A 26,717-nucleotide genomic window follows, 5' to 3' on the forward strand; every position below is an offset into this window, starting at 1 on the left:
TTTGAGTCATATTACTAGAATTCAACACAAAAAAAATTATGTTTATTTAATATTGATTGAATTAAAATAAATTGTGCTTTCATCCTACAAATGCGTTAGGAATTTACCCATTAACAAAATAATCAAAATTATTCCTAACTAAAATTAAGATCATAATATAGATAATTAAATATATCAAATCTATAAAAACCACCTACTTGTTTAAATTATTTGATTAATTAGACAGTTTAAACAAATCCATATTATTTCCAACCCATGCATGAATTGTTCAAAAAGTAACATTAAATTATTGAATTGTTTAGGTGGCCACCGATGTTAACTGTTAAATTATATATTATTTTATAGAGGGGTAAAACAATAAAATAGTAATAAACAAAATAATAAAAGATTATAAAAGTCCCTTACCAAAAAAAAAAAAAAAATTAAAAAGTCATAGTCTTATCTTATTCAAATCAATAAAAGATTCTTTTAAAAATAATAATAATAATAATAATATATTTTTATTTTAATAATAAAATAATTTGAAACACAAATACTTAAATTTAATTTTTAGTTGTAAATATATATTTAATTTTAATTTTTTACGGTAATAAAATTTAAATTGTATTTTTAATATTGCTAAGTGTCAAGTCAATAATTACGTGATAATTTCTGATTGATTTAAGTAATTAAATGTTTTTTTTATTACACAAATAATAATGGTATTTTTTTAATAAATAATAATAGTATTTAACATATTTATTTATTAATATTATATATTAGTAGTGTCAAATATTTTTTTTTATAAATATCATAATTAGTAATATTTTATACAATTATTTTTTAAAATTATATTTAATATTTAATTAAACTAATAAGAAGAGTACAACAATTTTCTTTAGAATTTTTGTGGAACATATTTTTTTTTTTAAATGAGAACAACATGTTAGACTTTGAATTAGTTTGACCTCATATATCCGCGTCGTGAAGCCGACCATCTACGTGGCAAACAACCACTCCTTATCTGCCACGTGGTCCCGCCCAACATCTTGGACCCTATATAAAAGGCAGCTCCAAATATCCAAACCCATTTCTGTTGCGCTTTTCGGATCCGATTCAGATACTCACACAACCACCCTTCTCTCTCTCTCTCTCTCTCTCTCTCTCTCTCTCTTCTTTCTCTCTCTATCTCATCGAAGAAGACGATGCCTTATTGCGAGGTTACGTCGCAGAAAACTGACCCACACACGCAGCTCAACAATGGAGTCAAGATTTTTTACAGAACCTACGGTCACGGACCCACTAAGGTTCTGCTCATTATAGGTTCGATTATTCAAACTCAATTATCGATTCTTCGTTGAATTATTCTCGTATCTGAATTAATTTGTCGTCTAATCTTTCTGGGTTGTTGATTTAATCAATGGTCAGGATTGGCGGGTACTCATGAATCCTGGGGACCTCAAATCAGAGGATTGACGGGAACCGAGACGCCCAACGACGACGATGAATCGCCGGTTGGTGATTGTTCGGACAATGAGGCTAGTTTCGGCGGTGATGGAATCGAAGTTTGTGCTTTTGATAATCGTGGAATGGGTCGGAGCTCTGTGCCAACTAAAAAGTCCGAATACACGTGAGTTTCAATTCTTCCAAATTTTGATTAGTTTTGTTCAATTTATGTTTGGGTATTTGTGTTCATCTTTTCTCTTAGTTTTTTTTTTTATTGTTTTTCTAATGTACTTTATAAAAATTCAATTTTGATTGGTTTGCTGTAAATTACAATTAGCTTGCTTTATCTGAACCCTTTAGGGAAATTTTTAACTTTTTGAAATAGAAGAGTTGGTTTCCTGCTCACTAAATTGTCTTTTCTTGAGTGTGGAAAAAACAAGGGAAATGACTGTTATAACAATTCAAATCTACTTGTTAGTTTATGGAATTATGACCTGTAGCTAAAAGTAACTGAAGTTGGTGGTCCATGATTTTTCTGTTGCAGAACAAAAATTATGGCAAAGGATGCCATTGCTTTGTTGGATCATTTGGGTTGGACAAAGGTCCATGTTTTTGGTCATTCAATGGGTGAGTCCACTTTTAACATTTGTACTTATGCTAAATTACTCTACAGTTTACACGTTATATATGTGTATATAATGTACGTATGCATTACGTGTGTATACATATGTTACATTTTGAGTCCAATCTGCTGTCTTATTTAAATTTTTGTTTGATTACAGGAGCTATGATATCTACAAAACTAGCAGCAATGGTGCCTGAAAGGGTTCTTTCATTGGCTTTGCTAAATGTTACAGGTGGAGGATTTGAATGTTTTCCAAAGGTATCAAAAAAATAAAACCAACTCTGACAGACAGCTGGGATTCTTAGAAAACCAGTTACATGATTAACAAGTAGACACGAGTCACGACCTAATAAGCCAAAATTCAATTTTTTTGAGGATTTGCATGGTTGTTCAAGTTATATGTCCTTTGAAATGTATCTCTTATTGGATTATTTTTTCTTTTATTTGGAGAGAGAGATTGTGGATTTTTATTGTTTACTAGTGGAAGATAGACTCTTTACTGCTGCATAGCTAATACGCTATATTTTTTACTTATATGTTTATGTTGTACAAAACTTTGCTTTTTCTAAACTTGATTTTCATTACCTGTACACAGATTATTTATTCTTTCCAATTGAGCTTGTTTTGAGTAGATTATTAAATTTAACTGATCTTCTCGCAGATTGACAGGCGATCGTTATCTATTGCAGTCCGTTTCTTAAGGGCAAAGACTCCTGAGCAGAGGGCTGCTGTTGACTTGGATACTCACTACTCAACGGTAAATGTTTCTCTTGAATCTATGTCACTGTTTGTTATAGAGAAGAGCAGACAATTCAAAGTAGCATAAACAAGGCTCACCTTTACACTAATAACAATGTGCAGGAGTATCTTGAGGAATATGTTGGTTCTACCACAAGAAGAGCAATATTGTACCAAGTAAGAAGAACTTTTTTATATCTCTTCCAATCGGTTGTGAAGTTTCTATACTGAAAAGCAGAATCCAATAAATTCACCTGTTTTTTCGTTTAATATGATAACATGTCTTCTGCAGGAATATGTGAAAGGTATATCGGCAACTGGGATGCAGTCTAATTATGGTTTTGAGGGTCAAGTCAATGCATGCTGGACTCATAAAGTGACAAGAACAGAGATTGAGTTGATTCGGTCTGCTGGGTTTTTAGTTTCAGTCATTCATGGAAGGTGCATGATCAAACTCTATAGTTATAAGTGCATTATTTTCATCCTATATCCAATACTTGTCTTGTGCAATGCAGCAATGGATGTCAAACACTTTCTAGTCTATAAAGGCTATATATCGTTTGTGGAACATGACATTGGAATTCAAATAAATTTAAATCATGATGTTTTGGAAGTTTCTACCAACGTCTATGTATCTATAGATCATCATTTCCGGATTTCGTTTGACATGCTCTTTACAATTACTATGATTGCACTGAGTATTTTGGAAATGGGATTTCTAAAAAGATGCATGCATGCCTCTATGGCCAGTATTCTGTTGTGTATAACATAAATTACAAACAAGTAACCTTTTGTTTGTATCTTGGATTTTAGGAGGGGAAAATATGAGATCCTTTGGATTTTATTTTCTCATGTTTGGATTCAAATACAAATTTTGAGAATTCTTGTTCTAGAAAAAATAAATTTTAATGTAGTAATTTTGTAAAATTTTAGGAAAATATTATCCGACAATTTTTCTCTACACTTTTTGCTAACGAAAATTTTCCTTAGTAAAATATAAGATCCCAACAAAAGCCTATGCCCCTACATTAAATTAAAAAAATTCATGTTCATATAAAGAGTTCTCAGATTGAAGATTTTCATAATTTACTACTTTGCTATATTAAATTCAAATTTTCATGTTTTTGTTTTGGAAATGTAGGCATGATGTCATTGCTCAAATATATCATGCAAGGAGACTGGCTGAGAAACTGTATCCTGTAGCTAGAATGGTAGATCTTCACGGAGGCCATTTGGTGAGCCATGAGAGGACCGAAGAGGTAAGCACTTCTCTAGATATTCGTTTTTCAGTAACTGGTGAATTGTCATCAGAATTCACACTCTGCTCTACTCATTGCTAACTGTGAAGTGAAACCTGAATACTTTTGATTTCATTTCAGGTTAATCAAGCTCTTATAGACTTGATCAAAGCTTCAAAAATGCAGATGAAACCGCACGAGTGGACAAATTTGCCCCAAAAGAGACCCGGTAAGCATTTCACATTGCAACAAAAACAAAAATTTCTTCTTTATACGAGTTCCTTTATTATATCATGAACTAGTTGACATTCTCTGATTTTCTCGGATCATGAATACCCACCTTAATGAGCAATGTTTAAATGTAGCTAGTGCCTAGTGATCTTTGACTTTAACAATATGTAGAATAAGACCAACATAAGATCCTAACTTATTCCCCTTCTCAAGTCCCCTACCAATCATTATATACTATATTTTTGCTAAAAAAAAATTGATTTTATCAGGATGGATGGAGACCAGAAGAAGAAGTATGAGAACAAATGCGGAGGAAGGAAGCAATGCCTCTTCTACTTGTAACATGTTAGAAAAGTTACACCTTTTCCTATTGTACATAGTTGGCCTCTTTGTGATGGTATTTGAGTTTTCAAAGAGGACTCTCAGAAACTTGAAACCGGTCAGGGTCGGAGCTTCTCATACGTAATAAACCTACGGTCACACAACTCCTAAAATTCTTTTCACTTGCCCCTTTATACCATTTGATTTCAGTAATACTATACATAGAACCCACCTTTTCATGAAGTTAAAACAACCAATTTTTCTTTCTTGTTACAGGGGTTTGGTGTCACCTGTTAGGGAAATATATATATAAATATATATATACATTTATATGTATGAAGAGATGTGAAAGTGAACCAGTATGTTATATTATCAATACAAGGTTCACTAGGGAATCCCTTATGGAGATCTTATTCCCTTTATCTCATTTTTGCTTTCTTTCTTCTTCAATAGCTCTAACACATGTACTTTTGTATCTAATACATCAAATCAATACATGTCTAAAGTTAAGGCAATCACACAAAATAACCAAGAAAATCACATGCATACAAGTATCTACTATCTCAGACCTTTCTAACCACAATAAGCATCAAACAATGGAAACAACTTCATGCAAAAATATTATATGGTTGCTTGTTGATTCTCCATGCAAGAAACAATCCAGTGATAAATAATAACCTAATAGTAATATAATATGCAAGATTAGAAGATATTAAGTATGAGAGGATAGGTAGTTAGAGAAGAACTTGCCTTGCACTTGCTTTTGCTTATAATGTTTTGGGAGACCAAGAATGGTTATGGAGTCCCATGTAAATCAATCAAGAAATATGTTTTTTTTTAAGGTTTTTTTGCAAGTGAGAAAGAGGAAGATTCTTTTGATATGCTGAATTAGATACCTTTTTCAAGAAAAAGTTAAGGTAGCTTCATAGTGATACCTTTGGAATATTCTTGTGCTTATTAGACACAACCGCAATACCATTCAATTACAAGTGTTATTGCATCAATAATAATCGAGTGATTAATAAGTGATAATAGTGTTATGTTTAGCATTTTATAAAACAACACCCTGTTTTTACGAAACAAATAAATTAAAAAGGTTTTTTTTTTATTTTTTATTTTTACACTTTAAAATAATTTTTTATATATATTTTTATAAAATTTTACACAGAAATCTTTATAACAACTAATGGAGTAACTTAAACTGCAATTAAAATTCATATGGTAATCCACATAGACACTATTGAATATACTACCGGAGCAACTCAAACTGTAAATTTGAAAAAAAAAAAAAAAAAGTTATCCAATCCATATTATTGTAAATCTATTCTCAAAGTGGTGCATATTAACTGTCATGAGAATTATTTGGTACTCCCTAGTTTTGTTGGTCATAATAAAAGTGTCTTCTTCAATGCGGTGCAAGATAGAATCTGGAAAAAGCTCAACAACTGGAAGTCCAAACTTTTTTCTATGGCAGGATAGGAAGTTTTGATCAAAGCAATTATTCAATCCATTCCCACTTATACCATGAATCTTTTCAAACTTCTTATAAATTCTATCAATGATATTCATTCATAGAATGTGTGTCAGATTTTGATGGGGTGGCTCAGATGTTATGAAGAAAATACATTGGTATACTTAGGACTAACTATGTAAGCATAAAAATGATTGTGGTATGTGTAGAAAATCATTTTACCAAGGTCTAGATTTACTAACATGTATGTTAGATTATAATTCTATAATCTAACATCATAAATATAAATTATTCAAAAAATTGAATTAAACACATAAAGGTATAGAAATCATTGTAGTAGTTGCAGTGGAATATTATGACTCATTTTATTCAAATCTCTAACCCTTGATTCCTGTCTATAGCAGAGCATTATCAAGATCTGAACTTGGATCTTCTTCTCCTTCGATTGTGTTCATAGAATTAGGTTGTTAGGTTAATTCTCTCTTCTCATCACTTTCTTTATATAGGTTTTCACATAGGGTTAGGTTAGATGAAATGTAAAAGACTTTGGGCTGAAATCAACTCTTAGGGTCGAAATCACATGATGGGCTTTAGAGTTAGATTTTTGCCACTTTATTTCAACTAATGAAACAAAAGTGTCTTCTAATTTTAGCACTTTTTCCATCTAATTATTTAAATACAATTTTATTATAATAATAATCAAATAAAATACAATTTAAATGTATTTATTAATTAGACTCATAAAGTGTACTAGTTAACAAATAAATTCCTATTTCTCTTTTTTTTTTCCTTAAAATTGTCCAAATTTGGTGAAAATTATCAAATAAGACATAGCCCATTTTTGAATTCTAATTGACTTATTAAATCAATTAATTGATTCTACAAAATGATATTATCTCAGACAATTTGGGGACTATGTAATTAAGCTCCTAATAAATAGAATCAAAATTTATCGAGTAAGATTTCCTATCTTATCAATTCTTCCAGACTCCACTATAGATTTAGAATTCCACTCTTGATTACATAGAACGCTCTATATACAAAATATAGATACAATATGAATTATCCACTGTTTCAATCACAACAATAATTGATCCTCTATAGACTGTTTACATTGAGTAAGGATAATTATTTTACCCTTCAATGTATTAAAACACTTAGCTACTTGTAAATGATATTTCGAAAAATTAATATAATTACTGAAATGAGACCTTTATCATTTATCGCATTAAGCCGAGCTCTAAGGAAACCATCATTTTACTTCTAATAGACATAGAAGCTATAGATGTTTGTATCTATAATTAACACTCCCACTCAATTGCAATACAAAATTCCTAAGATGTAAGTATTGGGCTGGTTCCATGGTAAGCTAGTAACGAACAAGTTAAAGAACTTGTGCAATACATTTAAGCTAAAGTTTAACCATCTTAGGATTGAGATCAAATGATCTATGATCGATCAGCTGAATGATATTCACTTAGAAAAGATATAACGATAAGTAAACATATCGATGATTGTCACGTCAGTGTCAATTCAATGCACCGATAAATCGTGTGACTTAATAAGTTGAAACCTATAATCACAATTACTTTTCACTATGATGATATCGCTGCAATTGTGAATAACTATATGCTCCAAATTTAACGGAAATTATATATTAAACATATAATCATATATGAAACATGTGAACAAAACATATAACTAAGTCATTGTATGATTTTTAATCTTTATTGAAATTGGAACCACAAGATTTTATCAATTTTTTTTGTAAGTGCATATTTGCTCTTATGAGCATTTATTATGTATACTATACATTATATATAAAAAAAATATGTATTATATTATATATAAAGGGATGACGTAAAAAATAAGATTATTTAATATTAGGGGTCTTGTGCAATAGCCCAAGCTAACATATGCTTGGGCTGACCCAAATAATTATTATACAATAACTTTAAGCAATTTAAAATCTAATTTATTAGCATTAAACATATAAATAGTAGCTTTAAAAATGTACACACGTACTCTTATAATTTATCATTAGACTGCTAATTATATTTTTTTTTTCGAACTCTTGAATTGGGCTAGATTAAGGTTATACTAGTAATTGATCCTCTATAGACTGTTTACATTGAGTAAGGATAATTATTTTATCCTTCAATGTATTAAAACACTTAGCTACTTGTAAATGATATTTCGAAAAATTAATATAATTACTGAAATGAGACTTTTATCATTTATCGCATTAAGCCGAGCTCTAAGGAAACCATCATTTTACTTCTAATAGACATAGAAGCTATAGATGTTTGTATCTATGATTAACACTCCTACTTAATTGCAATACTGAATTCCTAAGATGTAAGTATTGGGCTAGTTCCATGGTAAGCTAGTAACGAACAAGTTAAAGAACTTGTGCAATACATTTAAGCTAAAGTTTAACCATCTTAGGATTGAGATCAAATGATCTATGATCGATCAGCTGAATGATATTCACTTAGAAAAGATAGAACGATAAGTTTACGATCTCTTTTCCACTCTCAATATCAGTCCAGTTCGATGTATAACTGATACATCTAATCCTGGTTTACCTTACTAATGCCTTGGAAAAGATATTCCACTCATCTAAGTATAAGTAAACATTATCGATGATTGTCACGTCAGTGTCAATTCAATGCACCGATAAATCGTGTGACTTAATAATTTGAAGCCTATAATCACAATTACTTTCCACTATGATGACATCGCTGCAATTGTGAATAACTATATGCTCCAAATTTAACAAAAATTATATATTAAACATATAATCATATATAAAACATGTGAACAAAACATATAACTAGGTCATTATATGATTTCTAATCTTTATTGAAATTGGAACCACAAGGTTTTATCAATTTTTTTTGTAAGTTCATATTTGCTCTTATGAGCATTTATTATGTATAGTATACATTATATATAAAAAAAATATATATTATATTATATATAAAGGGATGACGTAAAAAATAAGATTATTTAATATTAGGGGTCTTGTGCAATAGCCCAGGCTAATATATACTTGGGCTGACCTAAATAATTATTATACAATAACTTTAAGCAACTTAAAATCTAATTTATTAGCATTAAACATATAAATAGTAGCTTTAAAAATGTACACACGTACTCTTATAATTTATCATTAAACTACTAATTATATATTTTTTTTTTCCGAACTCTTGAATTGGGCTAAATTAAGGTTATACTAGTAATATATCAACAAATTGTTTAAATAAATGATCAAAATTCAACTGCAGGGGAACATTTACAATAATTTATATAGTTCCAAGAAAATTTTGTAATAGAAAAAAAAGTAAATACTATTTTAGACCTCGTGTTTTGCAAAAGTTATCGATTAGAACCTCAATAGATCTTATATTTTTTAAAATGGCAAAAATAAGACCTTGAGCTTAATTTTAGAGAACTTTTTTTTAATATAACCAACTTAAAGACAATTCCTAATACGAACAGATATAGAAAATATTAACCTTTTTATCATAACACTTTTAGATCAGATTATAATTAAATTTTGTTTTGATAAAAAAATTAATTTAGAGTCCTAATTGTACTTTTTTAGAAAATACACAATTTATTTTGTCATTTAACATAACAGAAATTCTAATTATTAACTTTTACGATACAAAATAGTAATTACCCCAAAAAAAATTCATTTGGGCAAAACTCTCATAATTCGCGGGAGATAAATCATATTTATTCAAAACAAAAAAAAGAAAAAAAAAACCAAAAACCCTAAAAACGTTTACTTTCCTCTAGGGCTGAGCATGGGTTGGGTTGGCCCGGTTGAAGGTATTTCAATGACCCAACCCAATAACATCGGCCTAGAAATTTATAACCCATTCACATACTAAAATTTATCTAACCCAACCCATTTTTTCTTTTATGAATTGGGTTGGTTTAGGTTGGGTCGGGTTATAACCCTTATTTCAACACAAAATTAAATCAGATTTAAATGTAACCAAATGCATACTGAAAAAATTAAAATTTCAAATGTAAACTAATTCATCCAAAGTAACATAATATCAAGGATCAAATATTACAGTGATCCAAAGTCTTAAAAACTATTAAAATTGTCCATAACAAACTTAAACAAAACTAAATCAATTTTTACATCAGCCTTAATCAACAATCTCAAGTCTCAACGTCAATAATTTTTGCTTTTGGGAATGATTCCTTCACCTTGAGTTTATTTTCTACAATTATAAAAAAAAAATAGTAAAATTATTATAAACAAATAACCATGACATAATAAATGACTATGTTCAATATTCATGAAGAAAATTATCATAAATTTGAATTTCATCCAAATACTAACTCATTTGAATCCTCTGAAGCACCCAAGTTTGAGTTAGAAACTAATGTCTCTACCAAGTTAGCAAAACAATTATAATTCTAAAAAAGAGAAGATTACAAATAATAAATAAATAAATAAATACACAACTCAAACAAAAATAAAAAAAAAATTAGTACAAAAGATAATCAAATGTCAAATAATACATAAAAAAGTCAGATTATAAATAAAATTAAATCAGTTTCCAGTACCAACATCAAAAACAATATTAATATACACTACTATATTAATCAAACATTACAAAGATTAAAAAAAAATCAGCAATACATTTTAGTTCCTAGCTTAAAATTATCTACAAAAAATAACCTGATCATAACTAAATAAAATAAAACAAACTCAATAACAAAAAAAAAATTATATTCCAACACAGTTTTTAATCACAAATAAATATGAAGACCTGAACAACAAACAACAAACATTAAGACTTGAACAATAAACATCCAGATCATATTATTTTGTTCATTAGAAAATAAAAATAAGGTGAAGAAAGTTTAGATCAAGACCTGAGTTTGTAGTACTGAGTAGGCTCTACGACGATCGACGATTCAATGGCCACCTGAACAACAAACTCTTGCATCGGCTTAGATACTTCAAGCAACACAGAATAGAAAAAAAAAAGACTCATTCTTGTTTCAGCAAAGAAGAAAAAAGAGAAAAGAACAAGAGGATTAGAGAAGATAAGAGAACTTACATGCGATGTTATCTCAGGCACGGCCTCCGGCAAGGCAACGACGATGGCAGAGGCGCGGAGGTACTACGGTGGTACTCGTGCGTGCGAACGAAGAACTTCAGCTGCTTGTATTTTTTTTTTTTTTTGTAAGAATGAAGGAAGGGGCAGCTGTTCTCCTATGCTAGGATTTTGTTTTGGTAAGAATGAATGATGAAGAGAAAGCAGGCGGTTGTTAGGGATTTAGGGTTAGAAATGTGTAATAGTATATATATATATATATACTTTAAATTGTTTATTGGGCCGGTTCGGGTTGGGTTGAATGGGTTACACTTAAGGCAGCCCGTAACCAACCCAATGATCACGGGTTGGGACTTTTATAACCCATTTAATTTCGGCCCAATAAATAAAGGATTGTTTCAGCCCAAAAACGGGTTGGGTTGGCCGGTTTGGTCGGCCCAACGGGTTAAATGCTCACCCCTAGCAAAAACTATATCACGAATAAATATATCTCATGTTAATAAACAGCATAAAAAATATAAATAAGAAAAACATCTAAAGCTTTTTGAAAAAATAATATAAACAATAGAAATAATCTAATTATTTTCTAAAATAACATAAACAATATCACCAAATTTATTTACAAATATTAGACTACAAACCACATACTCGTTTAACTCAATATAATAAAAAAGTGAAAACACTTTACTCTATTTAATCTGATTTTCTTATCTAATGAAAATAACAATAAAAAAAGGAAATATCAAAATTACTTTCAACAAGCTTGTGGGATCATTACATTGTTCTATTTCATAAATGTATAAAAAAGAGACTAAACTTGAGAAACAACAAATATTAATCTAAAAATTAAATCTTTAGTTAAAACTTTGGCTTGACTATATATGGCAGGTCACATAACAAACTATTTTTGAATCATCAATAATTTTCTCTAACACTACAATCAAAATTCTGGTAAGAACCCAAAATTGAAAAAAGAAACTCCTCACACTCAAAATCAAATTCTTACAAAGTCCATTGTTCAAAACGTGTTTCATCAAAAATTTACTCAACATAGATATGTAAAGAAAAATGCAATCTTTTTTCAGATTAAGTAACTAAATAAGCATTTTTATTTTTCTCCAACTTCATTAATGGGATTTCTCGAGAAAATCATCTGGGTAAAGCAAAAACTACTCAAGAAGAAAAAGAAAAAGACTACATTGATCGACTCCGAGATATTATAAAAGATAGATTACCTCACCACCTTTGACTTAGCTTTATCCCGCATAGAAGGCTGCCTACGAGTGTGAGAGATGATATGAGAGAGGAGGTTAAGAGACCATTTTTTTTTTCAATTTGAAAAGAACGATTGAGAGAGTAAGAGAAGGAGAAGAGCGCCTACGAGTTTTTGAAATGGGTAGAGAGAATTTAGGGTTAGGGTAAGAAGAAAATGTAAAGTTTCCTTTTATATGTAGGGTGATAAGTGTATATAAAAAAGTAAAATATTTTTTTATTTATGATTGGGCTTCGGTCTGGGTTGGGTTCATCGACCCAAATAAATTTAAACCCCATTCCGACCCAATAAATGACGGGTTGGCATATTATTCACCGATTGGACTTCGGCCTCATATGGGTTGGGTTTTTCGGCCCATTTTCGGGTTGGGTTGGCCGGGTTGGTCGGCCCACCGGGTTAAATGCACAGCCCTAGTTATAAGTTTGTAAAAATATGTCTTTCTTTTTCAAAAGAGTTAAGTTATTTTATAGGAAAATTTAAAAAGAAATTATAAAATATGAGAAAAATAGTATAAAGTAATTAGTTACCCATCTAGTTACCTTAAGGTTACTTTATTTGGTTTTCTTATATTTTTCAACTTTTTCTTAAATTTTTCTCATAAAATAATTATTTTGAAAAAAAGCTATATTTTTACAGAAATGGTATAAAAACCCATCAAATTTGTAACTTTTAGGACTTCTTTTCTTAAATAAAAGTATAATATACTATAAAACACGAAATTAAGATTGTCATACCATTTCAATTTTGTATTTATTTATAAAGAAAAAATCATAATATTTAATGATTTTATAAATGTACAACACGAGTAGTGTAAAAGCTAGGTATAGTGTGTTATAAATCAGTAAAAAAAGACCCACTAATATTTGGAAGTTAGATTTTAGTGGTGAAAGAAAAAATGTTAAAAAAATGTAAGAAAAAATATGAAAAAAAAAAAGTCAACAAAAAGTTTCATATGTACTCAAAAAAAAAACAAAAAATTTCATACAAATAGGAAAAAATGATTTTATTTTTTATTCTCCACATTTAATTTTTTACCTACATTTTCTTTTCCCCACCAAAATACAACTTTCAAACTTTGGTAATATTATTTCAAATGAGTCATGATCACACGTATATGTCAGATTGTTCTGCAGAACTACATGGTTATTAGGGTACCATGGAAAAGAAAAAAGTAAATGCGTGCACATATGAAACGAACACAACTTGATCAAAACTTCGTGTGAACAACAAAATTATAAGTACGAGTAACACCACGATTTTACTACTTTAAATAGTTTCAAGGAAAATTACAATACTAGTGACATTCTTAGCATAAAAAAGAAAATAAAATAGACCATCTAGCCGAAAGGTACAAAAATATTTCCATAATGTTCTCTGCATTCTAATTCATCTTGTCTATTAGCTCATTGATGTGATCCTCACGATTGCCAGATTCTCCTCCGTCCTTGTAGACTTTCTTTATCCCTTTTAAACCCCCTTGTGGCTTGTTGAGCATAAAGGGGTATAGAAAATGAGCAACCTCCTTAAAATGAGGACCAACATTAGCAATTTCATGCACAAGATCTTCTATGCAAAGAATTCCATGTTGCCCAAGTGCCTGCCAAATAAGAAGATATGGTGAAAGTTAGAAATTGTGTTTTAATGTAGATGATCCAACATATATTTATAAATATTAAGCAATTGAATACCTGCTCAATAACATTGTTATCCGTAAGAGGTACCCTCTGCTTGGCTACGTTTCCAAAGCCTTTCTTGTGAATCAGTTCCTTCACATTCTTGAGGTTAGGATACCTTCAAAGGTGCAAAAAGTATCATTGAAACAGTAAACAGAGATTGCAGCATAGTTTAACATCAAAAATAATACAACCAAATAGCAATGAAGAAGTCTAGTCACATACCCATAAGTAACATAGGGTTCCACCCTTTGTAATTTTTCAATTACTGAAGCATTCACTTTCACAAAGACAGCACCGAACACTTTCCTCAACCTCAGGTTGTAAAGGGTCTTCCTAACTGCTGGATGCATGTCATTTGTTCTAGACAAAGACAAATGATATAAACAGAAGACAACAGTCAATAGAAAGCCAGACAAGAAATTCATACAAATATGTTGAAAACCTACCCTTGTATGCGGATGATGAAAAGGAGCTTCGACTTTGGAGTCGCCAACTCTGGCCTCTTTTTCTTTAACCTGTGTCTCATCCTGACAAGGTCCACCTCCTAAATAGAAATAGCATGTAAGAATATTACTCAATAAGCCAATCAAGCAAGAAAAGTCATTTCATGATCTAGGTCATCAACAATTCTAATGTATTGTAGCTGTTATAGGTCATTCTATTTCCATGATCCATTTTTGGGGAAAAAACCCACCTACAGCTTGGTACACAGCAAAAGACACACCTAAAATATAATTTGCATCCCTCTGGTTATCACTCGTGCAGTAGAAATAGATGGTTCAAAACTGATTAAAAAGAAAAATGATGCTTAAAGTACATAAGTGTAGCTATTTTTGGATATAAAGAGCTAACTGAATCAGACAGCAACTAACAAAACCTGAAGTGAATGTGTATTATACCTTAATAAAGTTTGATAATTTAAAGACACCAAAGCAAGTTTAACAATGATTCTCATCCCAAATAAAACACAAGTGTTTCGAAATACATAGAAAAAACCAAATTCATAACTTTTAAGCATTTTCCATCTAAATCTCGAACAAACAATATGTTTTTCGGAATACATATCAATCTAAACAACTACGCTTGCAATTAGAACATCTTTATACAAGTACAAATATATATATATTAATGTTGCCTACCCTGTAGCGAAACTCTTTGACAAATTCCTCGGGCTTTTTGATATACTCCTTCTTATCTTTCTTACTAGCGTGTTTCCTGAGCTCCAATTGGGCTTTCCTCCTAAGGGCTACTTCTTCATTGGTTTTCCTCTTCTTCAATATTGTTTCTGGTATGTAGGATAAAGCCTTTGCCTCCTCTTCCGCCATTTTTCTCCCTATACAACAAATATTAACATAATGAAATCGACAACATTACCAACATAACATCAAGGCATATAATATATTCGTGAAAGGCAGTAGCCATAGTCGCAAACAATGAGAGAATAGCGTCGGTAGAACTATACCGCGAATAAAGAGAAAGTAGCAGAGACTGACTGCGGAGCTCGGTGGGAGAGTTAGCACAAGAAGAGAGAGAGAAAGAGAGAAGGGAAAGAGTCGAGGGTGAGGGCTTTTAGGGTTTAGATTTTTTTGGTTTGGTATACTGTTTTGCCCCTGATATAATATTTTTAGTGCCTCCAACAATTTACACCGCATTATTGAAAGAATAAAAAGAAATTTTTCTCAAAAAAAAAATGAATTGAGGAAATTATGTCAAATATTGGTAAAAAGAATAGACTTGATCTGATTACAATTTTCTTTGAAAAAAAAAAACAATTTGACTTTTTTATAAAAAAGAAAACATACATACAAAATAAAGAAAAATAATAGGTCTTATCTCATTTTTGCATATTTTGTGAAAAAAAACCTAATTTCTATATAACAAAATGCATAAAGAAAACAAAAATATTATAAAAACAAATAAAAACTCAAAGAAATATCACAACAAAAATATAATAACAAATATTTAAAATTAAATCACATTAGAAATTTTTCATAAAAATAATATACAACAGATTATCATAAACTATATATCACTCATAATATATTTTGTTTGATTTATCACTCAAAAAAACAATAATAAAAAATAAATATCACTATCATAGATTATAAATCATCATAAATATCATTATATCAAAATATAAAAAAACTGTTATTCTACCAACAAACTTAAGAAAACTTAGAACTAAGAATATATCTCATTAAGACTGAACGATTCAGCAAAGGAAAATAAAAAAAAAAATAGTAAAAATTACCTTACCTCTAACGAATGCAAGGTCGTGTACGACAGTTCGGAGCAACGAACTTGTTTGATTTTCTTCTTGCATAAATAATAATAAGAACAAATAACACTATAATGAAACCTCTGAGTTTTGCAAAAAAAAAAAAAAAGAAGAAAACATAAATGAGGGAATCTAAAGAGCTTACAGGTTGATCGTGTGTTTCATCACCGATTGTGTGCCGTCGTCGGTCGTATAAGGTAGGCCAAGAAGAGAGTTCGATTGTGGCTTTAGCTCAGACCTCAGGCGAGAGAACGGAGGGATCACTCGGTCGTGGCTGAGACCTCAGACGAGAGAGGTTCTTAGAGTTCAGATGAAAAAAGAAATGAAAGTTTTGTGTTTTTGGCTCATACAAGAGAGACGGATGTCAATGAGATGTGTGTGCGTGAGAGACTTTAGGGTTGCTTAGGGTTTTTTTTTGTTTCTTTGGCTTGTTTGGTGCGCAGGATTGGACTGGACTACGTGGACAGGATTGGATAGGATTGGATTATGCTTTATACAATACTGTGTTTGGTAAAGTGTCGGATTAAGTACGGATAAATAATATTGTGTTTGGTACATGGCTTGACTGGACTAAATATTGTTTTCTAAATTTTTTTAAATATTAATTAAATTATTAAAAAAATATATATATACATCAACAAATAATATTTTTTTTAATTATTATTTTTTTCAAATTATTGTTTTAATAATTTAACAAGTTAAGCAACAAAAATGACAATAAAATATTTTTAAATAATATATAATATCTGGTACACATATATAAACAAAATAGTAAAAATATAACATTTATATAGTTAGATATAGTCAAAAGTACACATAATTAGCTCGGTTAGCAAAAAAACTAACTATTCTTGTTCATATAAACTACTATGCATTTATAAATGCATACACAAAATATATGATAGCTTTAACATGAGATCGATCTAAATATTCAAGTCATATGTATTAATCTAATTGTTACTCACCACCTAAAGATAAACTCCATTTAATAGTTAATATAAAGTAACAAAAGCATACAATGTTTAAAATACTAAAATCAATTAAAGAGCATTCATCATCGTAAGCCTAACGACCAAGGTGTTGTAATGAATTGATATTACTCCTATGTGTATGTATATTAGTAGCTTGAAGTAGAGAACTCAATCAAAATTAATGTTGCATATAGCTTAAATGATTAGGATTTTTGGTCTCTTTACTTTATTTGGAAAAAAGGTAAATTGTGAAAGGAGATAGAATAGGCTATAGTCGAAGTCTTAAAAAAAATTGGCCTAAATCTAAGCTAATTAATTTTAATAGAATTCGTTTACAATGATTTTCTATTTTTTTTTATAAATATAATTAGTGTTAGATGATACAAAGAATAATTAACAAAATTCTCATAGCAATTTATATTTTGAGAACCAACTGAAATTTAAGACAAAAGGGAACGAATCAGAGGAGGAATAGATGCACTCTCAATCCCAACTTCAAAATAGGCATATATTTTATAGATCTAGATCTGATTAAAACCAAAAAATTGAAAAAGCAAAATAAAAAAAATACAAGTAAAATCTGAAAAATAGAGCACAGAAAAAAAAAAGTAAAGAGATGAAAAAAAAAATAAGAGAAAAAAAGAACAATAAAATACCTCACAGTGGTGGTGGGAGCTCAAGTACATCGGTGGTGAGAACGTGGCGGTGAGGTGGTGAGACTTCGTGACAGTGATGGTGGTGAGGTTTCGTGATGGCGGTCGGAGAGGATACGGCAAGAGTGGTGCGACTACTCCTTCAAACAGTGAAGCCAAGAGTTTGTGGGAAGGTGAAGGGTTTGGAAAAATAAAGCATTCCCACCTAATCCCACCTTTTAAGTTGGGACTAGTTATCCCATAAAAAAAAGGCATTAAATTTAGTCAATGGACTAATAATCTGGTCAAAATTTATCACCAAACATGGGCTTAGGATTAATAAATACAGTCCCACTCCTTTTCCTGATGCCCAAACGGACCCTTTATGTATAAAATATAGGGAAATTTACATGGTATACTAACTTTTGTCATTTTTTTACAAAAATACTGTCAGACGGTATTTTTTACTTTTTTACTGTGTTTTTTTATAAGTTTCATACTGCAATATACTGTGTTAAGTTTCACTGGTGATCTACTGGTGTTTTACTAGTGTTCTAGTGTTGTTTTGAGTTATATTGCTATGTGTTTTACTGGTGTTTTATAAAAACACAGTATTTTTGAAAAAATTTCCGTGTGACAGTATTTTTGTAAAAGTTAACCCAAATTTCAGTATTTTTGTAACTTTCCCTAAAATATATATATATATAGTAAGTCATAGCACATGGGTTGGGTTGGGTTCATTGGGTCAGAAAAAGCCCAACCCATTTCCAACCCGTATCATGCGGCCTGTTAATTTTTGGGCTATTTACAAAAATATGGGAAAATAAAGATAAGTTTTGATATATATATGGCATAAAAACTTAATTATACTAAATATGATATTTTTTTTTAAAACTTACAAATATGGGAAAAAGTCTTGAGTAATGCCATAAAAAACTTAAAATTTGTGTTTCTTTTTATTTATTTTTTCTTTTTTAAAAAAATAAAATACTAAAATAAATAAAAAATGATCTCAACTATAGATATTATTTTTTTTTACAGAAATTAAACTTGTTTTTTTTTTATTTAAACTACTATTTTTTTTCTTTGTTTTTTTGTTAAAAACTAATTATTTCATTAAAAGCAACAGAAAAAAAAAAAACCAGTTTCATCAACATCATCCTGAAGAAAAAACAATATAAAAAATTATAATCTAAAGATAATATAAACTTTAAAAATCAGTTTCATCAACATTGAAAGAAACTATTAATTTCATTAAAAGAATAAAAAAAATAGTTTCATTATGTTATTAGAATTTTTTTTCAAGTTACTTTTTTATTATTTTGTTTCTAGGTTGGAAACTTACACTTATATTTTGTTATTAAATTATTGGTAGGCATTATGTGTTGTTTTGATTATATTTGTGATTAGTATTTTTTTTTTTTTTTGTATATTTGTGTGTGTGTATGTTTTTATTTGATTGTCTGATGAAACTGGTTTCAATTAACTTTATTATTAACATTTGTATTTTGTTATGATTTTTTATAACGTCAAAACTGGTTTCACATGTCGAAACTGGTTTCACATGTTTTAACTATTCTGTAATGGGGTTGCTCAATTTTTATGATATTATTATATATTTTTTCGTTTGTATAAAACCAGTTTTATTATTGTATGATATTTGAACAACAATTTTTATTTTATTTTAATTAATCAGTTTCTGACATACATATTATTTTATTATTTTCATAACTGGTTTTTTTAAGTAATTAATTTTTTTTATTGTTGTTCATAATTGAGTTTTATTCAATTTTTTATTAATTTATCTCAAGAAACTGGTTTTTATTTGTTTGTTTTTATTTTGGTTGTTTTACTAACTGGTTTCTCACATTCCACTGTTTTTTTTTGTTATTCTTTTATGGTTTTTATTGCACTTTTGTCTCTTTAATTTTCTTTGTTTCTTTTTTTTCTCTTTGATTTTAATTTGTGATTCTCTTTGTTATATTTGCTGCATATTGTATGTTTAAATTAACTCTAATTTTTGAGCAAGCAAATAAAAAATTAAATGCCAAAATAAAGAATGAAGTTAGAAGTTTGATTATTAGGTATTGATATAAATTTTATATGTTCGAAACTGGTTTTTAAATTTAGTATCGTTAATTTGTAAAAGTTTAGTTATTAGGCATTGTGTATTTTTTATTATGTTATTGTTGAAACTATTTTTTTTTTTTTTGCCTCTTTTAATGAAATAATTCGTTTATTTTAATATTGATGAAACTGGTTTTTAAAGTTAGTATCGTCTTTAGATTGTAATTTTTTTCATTATCTTGTTGATGAAACTATTTTTTGTATTCTTTAAATGAAATTATTAGTTTCTTTCAATGTTGATGAAACTAGTTTTTAAAGTTTGGATTCTTTTTAGATTATGATTTTTTATATTGTTTTTTTTTTCAGGATGATATTGATGAAACTGGTTTTTTTTTCCTGCTGTTTTTAATGGAATAATTAGTTTTTAACAAAAAAAAAAACGAATAGTAGTTTAAATAAAAAAAACAAGTTTAATTTTTGTAAAAAAAAAAATGAAATATAAAAATGTACACTTATTATATATATTAAGAGAAAAAAATTAGGTTGAGAAAAAAATTGAAAAAAAAAAGAGAGACACAAAGAGAAATTAGAAAAAAAAAAAATAGAGAGAGATAAGCGAAAGAAAGAAAAAAAAAAGTAAAGAATCGACTTAAAAGTTTGAAAAGAAAAAAGAGAGCCAAAATTGACTAAAAAATATATAAAAAAGACAAAAAAAAAAAAAAACTTTTTGAAGTTTCAATAAGTAAAAAAGAAAAAAAAAATTAATAAAAGTATAAAAGTAAAATGTTCTTGTCAAATTAAAAATGTAATGTTTGAAAAAAAATGTAGTATTTGGTGTAAATTTTTCAAATAAAAAGAAACCTTAAAATGTAAGTGTAAAATAAATTAAAAAAATAAATAAAACTAATTAAACTAAAAACAAAAACATAAAATATGGGATTGGATAATAAGTTTATAAAAATATGGCATATCAAATACCATAAAAAACTTAAATGTGAAAAAATACCATAGAAAAGTGACAAACCTAAAAATGCCATATTTTTCTAACTTTGTTATAAAATCCCATATTTCATGTAATTTTCCCTTAATTTTTTAACCCAATATAATTTCGGCTCACAAATAAACGGGTTGATCGGCCCATTTTCGAGTTGGGTCGGCCCACCGGGTTAAATGCTCAGCCCTACTTTCCTCTGACTGAACTCAAACTTCCATTCTCTCATCTCCTTAACTCACCGTCCCCCACCGTGCGCCTCACTCCCCAACTCGCCGTTCTTCCAATCTTCCACTGCGGTAAATATCTCTCCTCTATACTTTTTCTTTTCATTTTTATTGTATGAATTCGTTTTAGTTAATAGATATATGGTGTTCGTTGAAATGTCTGTATGAAGATTACTGGAAACAGAAGATTGAGCTGAGTGGCCATGGCTTCATTAATAAGATTACCAAAGACTTACTTGTTACTTCATTGCCCATATCAACTTAAACTTCATTTCCATAATTAAATCCTTTCTCTAACAGATTTATTTCAGTGTCAGTATTCATTTGGAGGCAATTTTCCGCCCCAAATCTTGTTCTTCCAACTTATTTATTTTATAGAATCACCATTGATGCTTGTTGGGTTGGTTTAATTATTATAAGTTATTTCGAATAATTAACTTTTTTTCATTTTTTTGTTTAGGATTGGTGTACAATGGCTATAGCCCCAAATGCTTGGGAATTTATTTGGTTAGTTCATCTTTTATCAAGCATTTAGGAGTAATTTGAAATAATTACTTAGCTAAATTCTAAAATTGATTGTAATTTGAATTTTCTTTGTTATTTCAAATGAGTAGTTCATGTTAGTTGTTCTCATTTTCCATTCTGGTTGAATATTTGCATTGAGTTTTGCTGTTGTTATGAAATAAACTTAATTTGCAGTGACCTAGAAGTTGATTTCGGGTCTGAGGAGAATGCTTCAATAGTCTATGCTACAATAGCAGTTGATAAGGAGGTAATTCATTTTAGTGTTCATTTCATCTTTGAGACAGTAATTTGACCTTTGATTGAACTCTTTGGCTGATTGCAGTTGCAGCCGGACAAAGTCAAAAGGCAGATGTCGGTATCTGATGGAAAGCTTTCAGTGTAAGCAACTTCTGTAGTGAATTTAGAAAAGAAAAAAGTTTCAAACCATTCTTAACTAATACATGATGTTGTCTGCTTTAATATAACTTTCAGGGAGAGGTTTAGAATGTTTCGATTAGTTAACTTGTAGCGAAAATCTAGCATGTTTTGTTTGTATAATAACAAAGAGTTTGTCACCAAATTTAGGATTTCATGTGACCATTCATAATCATTTACTTAGATGGTGTTTTGGTATTTGTCGAGTTTGTCTCCTACTTTTGTACCAACCCGAAAAAAAAGTAGTTCACATCTTCGATATTCTGTATGATACAGGCATTTTGAGGCAGTCGAAGCAAGATTTCTTCGAGCATCATATAGCGCGTTTGTTGATGTTGTTATCCTCGCCACAAAAACTATTGAAGAATTCGGAAAAGGAATGGAATTGTGATGAAGATTTCTTCAAATATTGTTGTTTCTGTCTGTTCTGTTTTATAAAGCATGGATTTCAGTATCAAATGTATTGTTGGTTTTTGGCTAATTTGTTACTCTATTATGTTTCTCTTATCATTAGCTACCTAATAAATAGTTTAGGTTTGTAAAGACAAAAAGTATTTATTCACTAATATATTTGAAGTTAATAGTCGACACAAATGTCTTCAAGAACAAGAAAGTGAAAGAAACCTAAACCTAAACTACCCTTATAATAATTGTTTCTTTTTAAGAGATTTTAATGATATGGGTTGGTATAAATGAACAATGAATTGACCACTTTTAAATACAATTTTCAAGAATTGGCAGTTGGGATTTAGTAGAAAATGTCAACTAGCTTTTATGTTTGAAAATTTTTGAGGTTTGACTGTACTTTAAAGTGAGTAGGTTTTTCTAAATTGGGTAAAGAATCCAAAGATAACAAATTAACAATTGCATTCATTCAAGATTGATTTTGACTTACAATTATGAATATGCTTCTTCTAAACATACATATAGATTCAACAAATGAAAGCATATTACTGAAAATAATTATAAAATGATACATCATAAATAAAGGACTAGATGTGTATGGAAGGGTAAAGCTCTACAGTCATTCCCTGCTTTGCTTTGGCTTTCATTTTCTGTTGCCAAACTATTTTCTCAGTATTCATCTAAGTAAGTGTATAATGTCTCGTCTTTCTTCGACTTGCGCCGGCTAAGCAATGCCTTGAGAAGGCGTTTACTTTTGCTGGGATTTAGTTCAACATCTTTGCCATTTTCCTTATCAGCATGTAATCGCATTGAAGCGGATTTACGAGGCTCCGAAGGGTACTAAACAATAAACACCAAGTCAGAAAATGAGAGTAGAAAACATTCAAAAAATTCTAAACTGTGACTATCCCAATCTTACCCGTCTTCTTGCATTCGAAGAATTCGGTGTAGTTGGCCGGCTTGAGTTGGGAGTAATTGGTCGGCTTGAATTTGGTGTCACAGACCTACTAGTAGAAAGAGATCCAGAACGTAGAAGTGGAAACCGGTGAGGAGAAACCGTTCGCTTATCTGATTAACAAGCAAAGATCAGTTTCGGATTATTAATGGAGTAAGTTTAGATGATAAAGAGAACAAGAGAATATTGATTCAAACAAGAACACAAACCTAAATCTTTCTTAGGCATGGTAGAAGTAAAAGAAAAAACTGCTGGTTTTTGAGAAGTTTGTAGTGCAGGAGACGGGGAGCGCCCTTTACTGCGTCGAAGCAAAGACAGTGTATCATCACAACAATGCTCATCATAGTGAAGTAAATTTAAACAAGTTGAGTGATCAGTTTAATCGAAATTCAGTTTTACCTGGCTGTGCTTGTTGGTGTTTCTCTAATTGTAGCTCGAACAGCTTCATAAACACAATCAGATTACAAAAAAACCGAGCAACATTAACTTCAACCCCCCAACTTACACGAAATGAAACAAAAATAGAGATAGAAAACGCACTACCGTTTCTAAATTGATGCCAGTCATCTTCATCATCTAGGCTGCATCCTTGGTATTTTGATTTGGCGTGATTGGCACCGTGCATGGTCTCACCAACTGAAAAACCGACAAGAAATATTACCAAAATGGTGTTCGAATAGTACTATTAACGAACAGAAAAGAGCTAGAGTTCAGTAATTGCCTGGCAAAATGTACCGTTTGTGGTACTTTGGAGTGTTTATCACCAGGGATTGTTGAGTAACACCCTCATGATCGATATACTCTTGGCATGTTCGTAGCCTCTAAAACACGACACAAAAATACAAACTCACAATTTTTGTTTAGGAAGATTTGCATACTAATTAGACAAATGCTGCAAAGTTTTCACAATTAGCTATAGAGAATTGATCAGAACTCACTTGTTCAATGCAGGATACTCGAAGTTCTGTTCCAGAAACTTCATCCACCTTTTCATCAAACAGATCATTAACCTTATAACTCACTGAACCCAAATGATCCACTGTATTTACTAGTGCTTTAATGGCATAATCTTTTAAAGTTTCTACCACTCTGCACAAAATAGAGCCAATAATTTCTTTTACTATCTCTAACTACTTAAATAACAACCACAGAATAAGGAAAAAAAAACTATTGAAAACAAAAGCAGTACCATGAACAAAATTACTCACATCTGTTTTTGGTCATCATTTGAATAAGAAAGTTCAAAATACTCAGCAGCTGAGTATAACTGTGATCTCAAATTCTTCAAATCCTGAAAATAACAAAAAAACGACATTAAAGAATCAAACTTTAGGCTAAAGGGAATGCCTAAACTTCCATGAAAACTTGATTGTTCAAATTCAGAGGAATTATACCTGAAGACTGTCTGAAAATAGCAAGCTTTGGTGCATAGAAACCTCATCGAAATTCGATGCTTCTCTAGGAATGGGCAGAGTAGATGTTGCCATGGTGCCCATGATTACTACTAAGAGAATAATTTATCCTAAGAAAGTAAAGCTGGTCAACTTAATACTCATCAAAGAACAAGATGAGATGAATCAAAGCAAAGGTGGGAAAATGGCATAACCAAGCATTAACCTCAAAATTTAAAAGCCTGTTTTCCCTAATTGAAACTCAAATCCAGAAACTAATGAGACTATATTTATAAATATGTTAGAAACATAAACTGAACATAACAGGCAACCATGCTTGTCTGCGTGGTTTGAGTAACCACAAAAAGCTAATAAATAAAATACCAAAAACCGCTATTTTGGGAGCTTTCAACACTATTTTATGAAAGATTATATAAGAAATAAGCAACATAAAACAGGTAGTGCTGGCCACGTTTCTGCAACCATCTCAGAAGGAAATCAACATATCAATTATTAAAAGAAGAAAAAAATAAATTAAATATATAAATAAAAACAATGTTATTCCATACTTCTGTAACCACTGCATAAAAAGAGTATTTTGTCTGAGTCTTCACTAATACACTGGAAATTGTATAAAAATTGAATGAAACCCACATAAAGTAAATAACAACTAATCCTTAAAAAACACCAAAAGCTATAAAATTTCAATCTTCCTTTTGGATTTGCCTAGATAAAACACAGGTGGGAATTTTCTTTTCTTCCCTAAAAGACAATTCAGGTGAATGAAAAAGCCATTCTTATGTCCTATATGCTTGTTAGTTTTCTCAAAAGGAAAAAAGCTAAAGCTCTCACTTCACTTCAACTAAACAAAGCAAAAAAATTAGTGACATTGCCTCAGTTGGGAATCCCATTCTTTTTGGTCAATACCATTTTTCTCAGGAACCAAACAGAGTTAACAAAAATCCCAACTGGGTATAAACAAAAAGATTCAAAATTTTCCAAACCTGGTAACTTCTTTCCCAAATTCTCGTTAAGCAACCGAAAAGAAAGCCTGAAACGCCATAACCCACATCACAATTCGAGTTTCTGAGCATAAAATTTAAAACCCAAATGACTGAAAGAGAGGCCAGTCCTTTGATAATGACCAATATTAGTTGTTTAGTATGAGATTTTGACTGAACAATGAGAACCCAAAAAGCCAAAAACAAAAACAACAACAACAGCAACAACAACCCTAGTAAGCTAATAAACAGTCTATGGTTTGGAATATACGTATGAAGAGCTGAACAAAAGTTTAAAGCTCAGAAAGAAAGAGAAAGTAGTAGGAAGGAAACAACAACCATAGGTCCATAGACAAGGGAATCCTGGCCATTGTCTATATATATATATATTTGTAGTAAGAGAAGAGTAAAAAGTCTGCACTTTTGGCAGCTTAAAAAAACAATGAAAATTAATAAAAAAAATTAGGAAATTATTAAGTTTGAAAAGGAAAAAATGGTCATGAGTCTCTGCTCCAAAGTGTGAGTTTCCTAAATCATTACCATTTAATTTGGGACCCATTTCCTTATTTTCTTCTTTCATATGGTCCACACAGCGTCCTATGCGCTGCAGATGAGTCTATATGAAAAACCAACTTTTTTTATTACCATGTTTATACTTATAAATACTAATTATTATTTTAATTTTATTTTAAGAGTGAATCTTTTTTTATGTTAGAAAATATATTTTGGAGTTTTTTTTTTAATATTTGTCTGTATGCTTACAATATTATTC

General features: G+C 30.0%; 4 protein-coding genes across 9 annotated transcripts; 2 read left to right on the top strand and 2 right to left on the bottom strand.

The window, feature by feature from the left end:
• Positions 1-1,068: 1,068 nt before the first annotated feature.
• LOC115717254 (uncharacterized) lies at positions 1,069-5,093 on the top strand. The gene is made up of 10 exons (XM_061115279.1): positions 1,069-1,302; positions 1,408-1,609; positions 1,970-2,052; positions 2,208-2,308; positions 2,712-2,807; positions 2,912-2,965; positions 3,081-3,229; positions 3,930-4,047; positions 4,168-4,255; positions 4,527-5,093. Exons 1-10 carry the CDS (start codon positions 1,185-1,187, stop codon positions 4,721-4,723), a joined length of 1,206 nt encoding a protein of 401 aa, XP_060971262.1. The 5' UTR covers positions 1,069-1,184; the 3' UTR covers positions 4,724-5,093.
• Positions 5,094-13,651: 8,558 nt separating this feature from the next.
• LOC115716628 (large ribosomal subunit protein uL30z-like) lies at positions 13,652-16,823 on the bottom strand. 5 transcript variants are annotated; one of them, XM_030645468.2, is made up of 7 exons: positions 16,512-16,823; positions 16,340-16,401; positions 15,228-15,421; positions 14,535-14,632; positions 14,311-14,448; positions 14,101-14,203; positions 13,652-14,009 (listed from the first exon to the last, which is right to left on the bottom strand). In XM_030645468.2, the coding sequence occupies exons 3-7, from the start codon at positions 15,411-15,413 to the stop codon at positions 13,794-13,796; spliced, it is 741 nt and encodes a 246-aa protein (XP_030501328.2). In that variant the 5' UTR covers positions 15,414-15,421; positions 16,340-16,401; positions 16,512-16,823; the 3' UTR covers positions 13,652-13,793. The 5 variants fall into 5 exon arrangements, with proteins under 5 accessions (XP_030501328.2, XP_030501327.2, XP_030501330.2 ...); XM_030645467.2 differs by having other exon boundaries at positions 16,345-16,401; positions 16,512-16,786; XM_030645470.2 differs by having other exon boundaries at positions 16,340-16,404; positions 16,512-16,765.
• Positions 16,824-21,172: 4,349 nt separating this feature from the next.
• Positions 21,173-22,787, top strand: LOC115716741 (uncharacterized). Its single transcript, XM_030645635.2, has 5 exons — positions 21,173-21,326; positions 21,715-21,761; positions 21,954-22,026; positions 22,102-22,157; positions 22,470-22,787. The coding sequence occupies exons 2-5, from the start codon at positions 21,727-21,729 to the stop codon at positions 22,582-22,584; spliced, it is 279 nt and encodes a 92-aa protein (XP_030501495.2). The 5' UTR covers positions 21,173-21,326; positions 21,715-21,726; the 3' UTR covers positions 22,585-22,787.
• Positions 22,788-23,043: 256 nt separating this feature from the next.
• Positions 23,044-26,446, bottom strand: LOC115717133 (protein ABIL2). 2 transcript variants are annotated; one of them, XM_030646084.2, is made up of 10 exons: positions 25,949-26,446; positions 24,948-25,075; positions 24,762-24,844; positions 24,492-24,642; positions 24,275-24,374; positions 24,097-24,189; positions 23,953-23,995; positions 23,763-23,851; positions 23,518-23,666; positions 23,044-23,438 (listed from the first exon to the last, which is right to left on the bottom strand). In XM_030646084.2, the coding sequence occupies exons 2-10, from the start codon at positions 25,047-25,049 to the stop codon at positions 23,268-23,270; spliced, it is 981 nt and encodes a 326-aa protein (XP_030501944.2). In that variant the 5' UTR covers positions 25,050-25,075; positions 25,949-26,446; the 3' UTR covers positions 23,044-23,267. The 2 variants fall into 2 exon arrangements, with proteins under 2 accessions (XP_030501944.2, XP_030501943.2); XM_030646083.2 differs by having other exon boundaries at positions 24,094-24,189; positions 25,949-26,441.
• Between the last annotated feature and the right edge of the window lie 271 nt (positions 26,447-26,717).

This window comes from Cannabis sativa, chromosome 5, assembly GCF_029168945.1.
Source record: "Cannabis sativa cultivar Pink pepper isolate KNU-18-1 chromosome 5, ASM2916894v1, whole genome shotgun sequence".
NCBI classification, from domain to species: domain Eukaryota; kingdom Viridiplantae; phylum Streptophyta; class Magnoliopsida; order Rosales; family Cannabaceae; genus Cannabis; species Cannabis sativa.

Bases quoted from the DNA above. Each gene is read 5' to 3' on its own strand.
- LOC115717254 (XM_061115279.1), top strand. From the start codon at position 1,185: ATGCCTTATTGCGAGGTTACGTCGCAGAAAACTGACCCACACACGCAG. The intron at 1,303-1,407 runs GTTCGATTATTC...ATCAATGGTCAG, and splicing joins TAAGGTTCTGCTCATTATAG to GATTGGCGGGTACTCATGAA. The intron at 2,309-2,711 runs GTATCAAAAAAA...ATCTTCTCGCAG, and splicing joins GATTTGAATGTTTTCCAAAG to ATTGACAGGCGATCGTTATC.
- LOC115716628 (XM_030645468.2), bottom strand. From the start codon at position 15,413: ATGGCGGAAGAGGAGGCAAAGGCTTTATCCTACATACCAGAAACAATA. The intron at 14,204-14,310 runs GTATGTGACTAG...GCACCTTTGAAG, and splicing joins GAACCCTATGTTACTTATGG to GTATCCTAACCTCAAGAATG. The intron at 14,010-14,100 runs GTATTCAATTGC...CTTATTTGGCAG, and splicing joins ATAACAATGTTATTGAGCAG to GCACTTGGGCAACATGGAAT.
- LOC115716741 (XM_030645635.2), top strand. From the start codon at position 21,727: ATGGCTATAGCCCCAAATGCTTGGGAATTTATTTG. The intron at 21,762-21,953 runs GTTAGTTCATCT...CTTAATTTGCAG, and splicing joins AATGCTTGGGAATTTATTTG to TGACCTAGAAGTTGATTTCG. The intron at 22,158-22,469 runs GTAAGCAACTTC...TGTATGATACAG, and splicing joins TCTGATGGAAAGCTTTCAGT to GCATTTTGAGGCAGTCGAAG.
- LOC115717133 (XM_030646083.2), bottom strand. From the start codon at position 25,049: ATGGGCACCATGGCAACATCTACTCTGCCCATTCCTAGAGAAGCATCG. The intron at 24,643-24,761 runs GTGAGTAATTTT...TATTTTGTGCAG, and splicing joins AATGATGACCAAAAACAGAT to AGTGGTAGAAACTTTAAAAG. The intron at 23,996-24,093 runs GTGCGTTTTCTA...GTGTTTATGAAG, and splicing joins GCATCAATTTAGAAACGGTA to CTGTTCGAGCTACAATTAGA.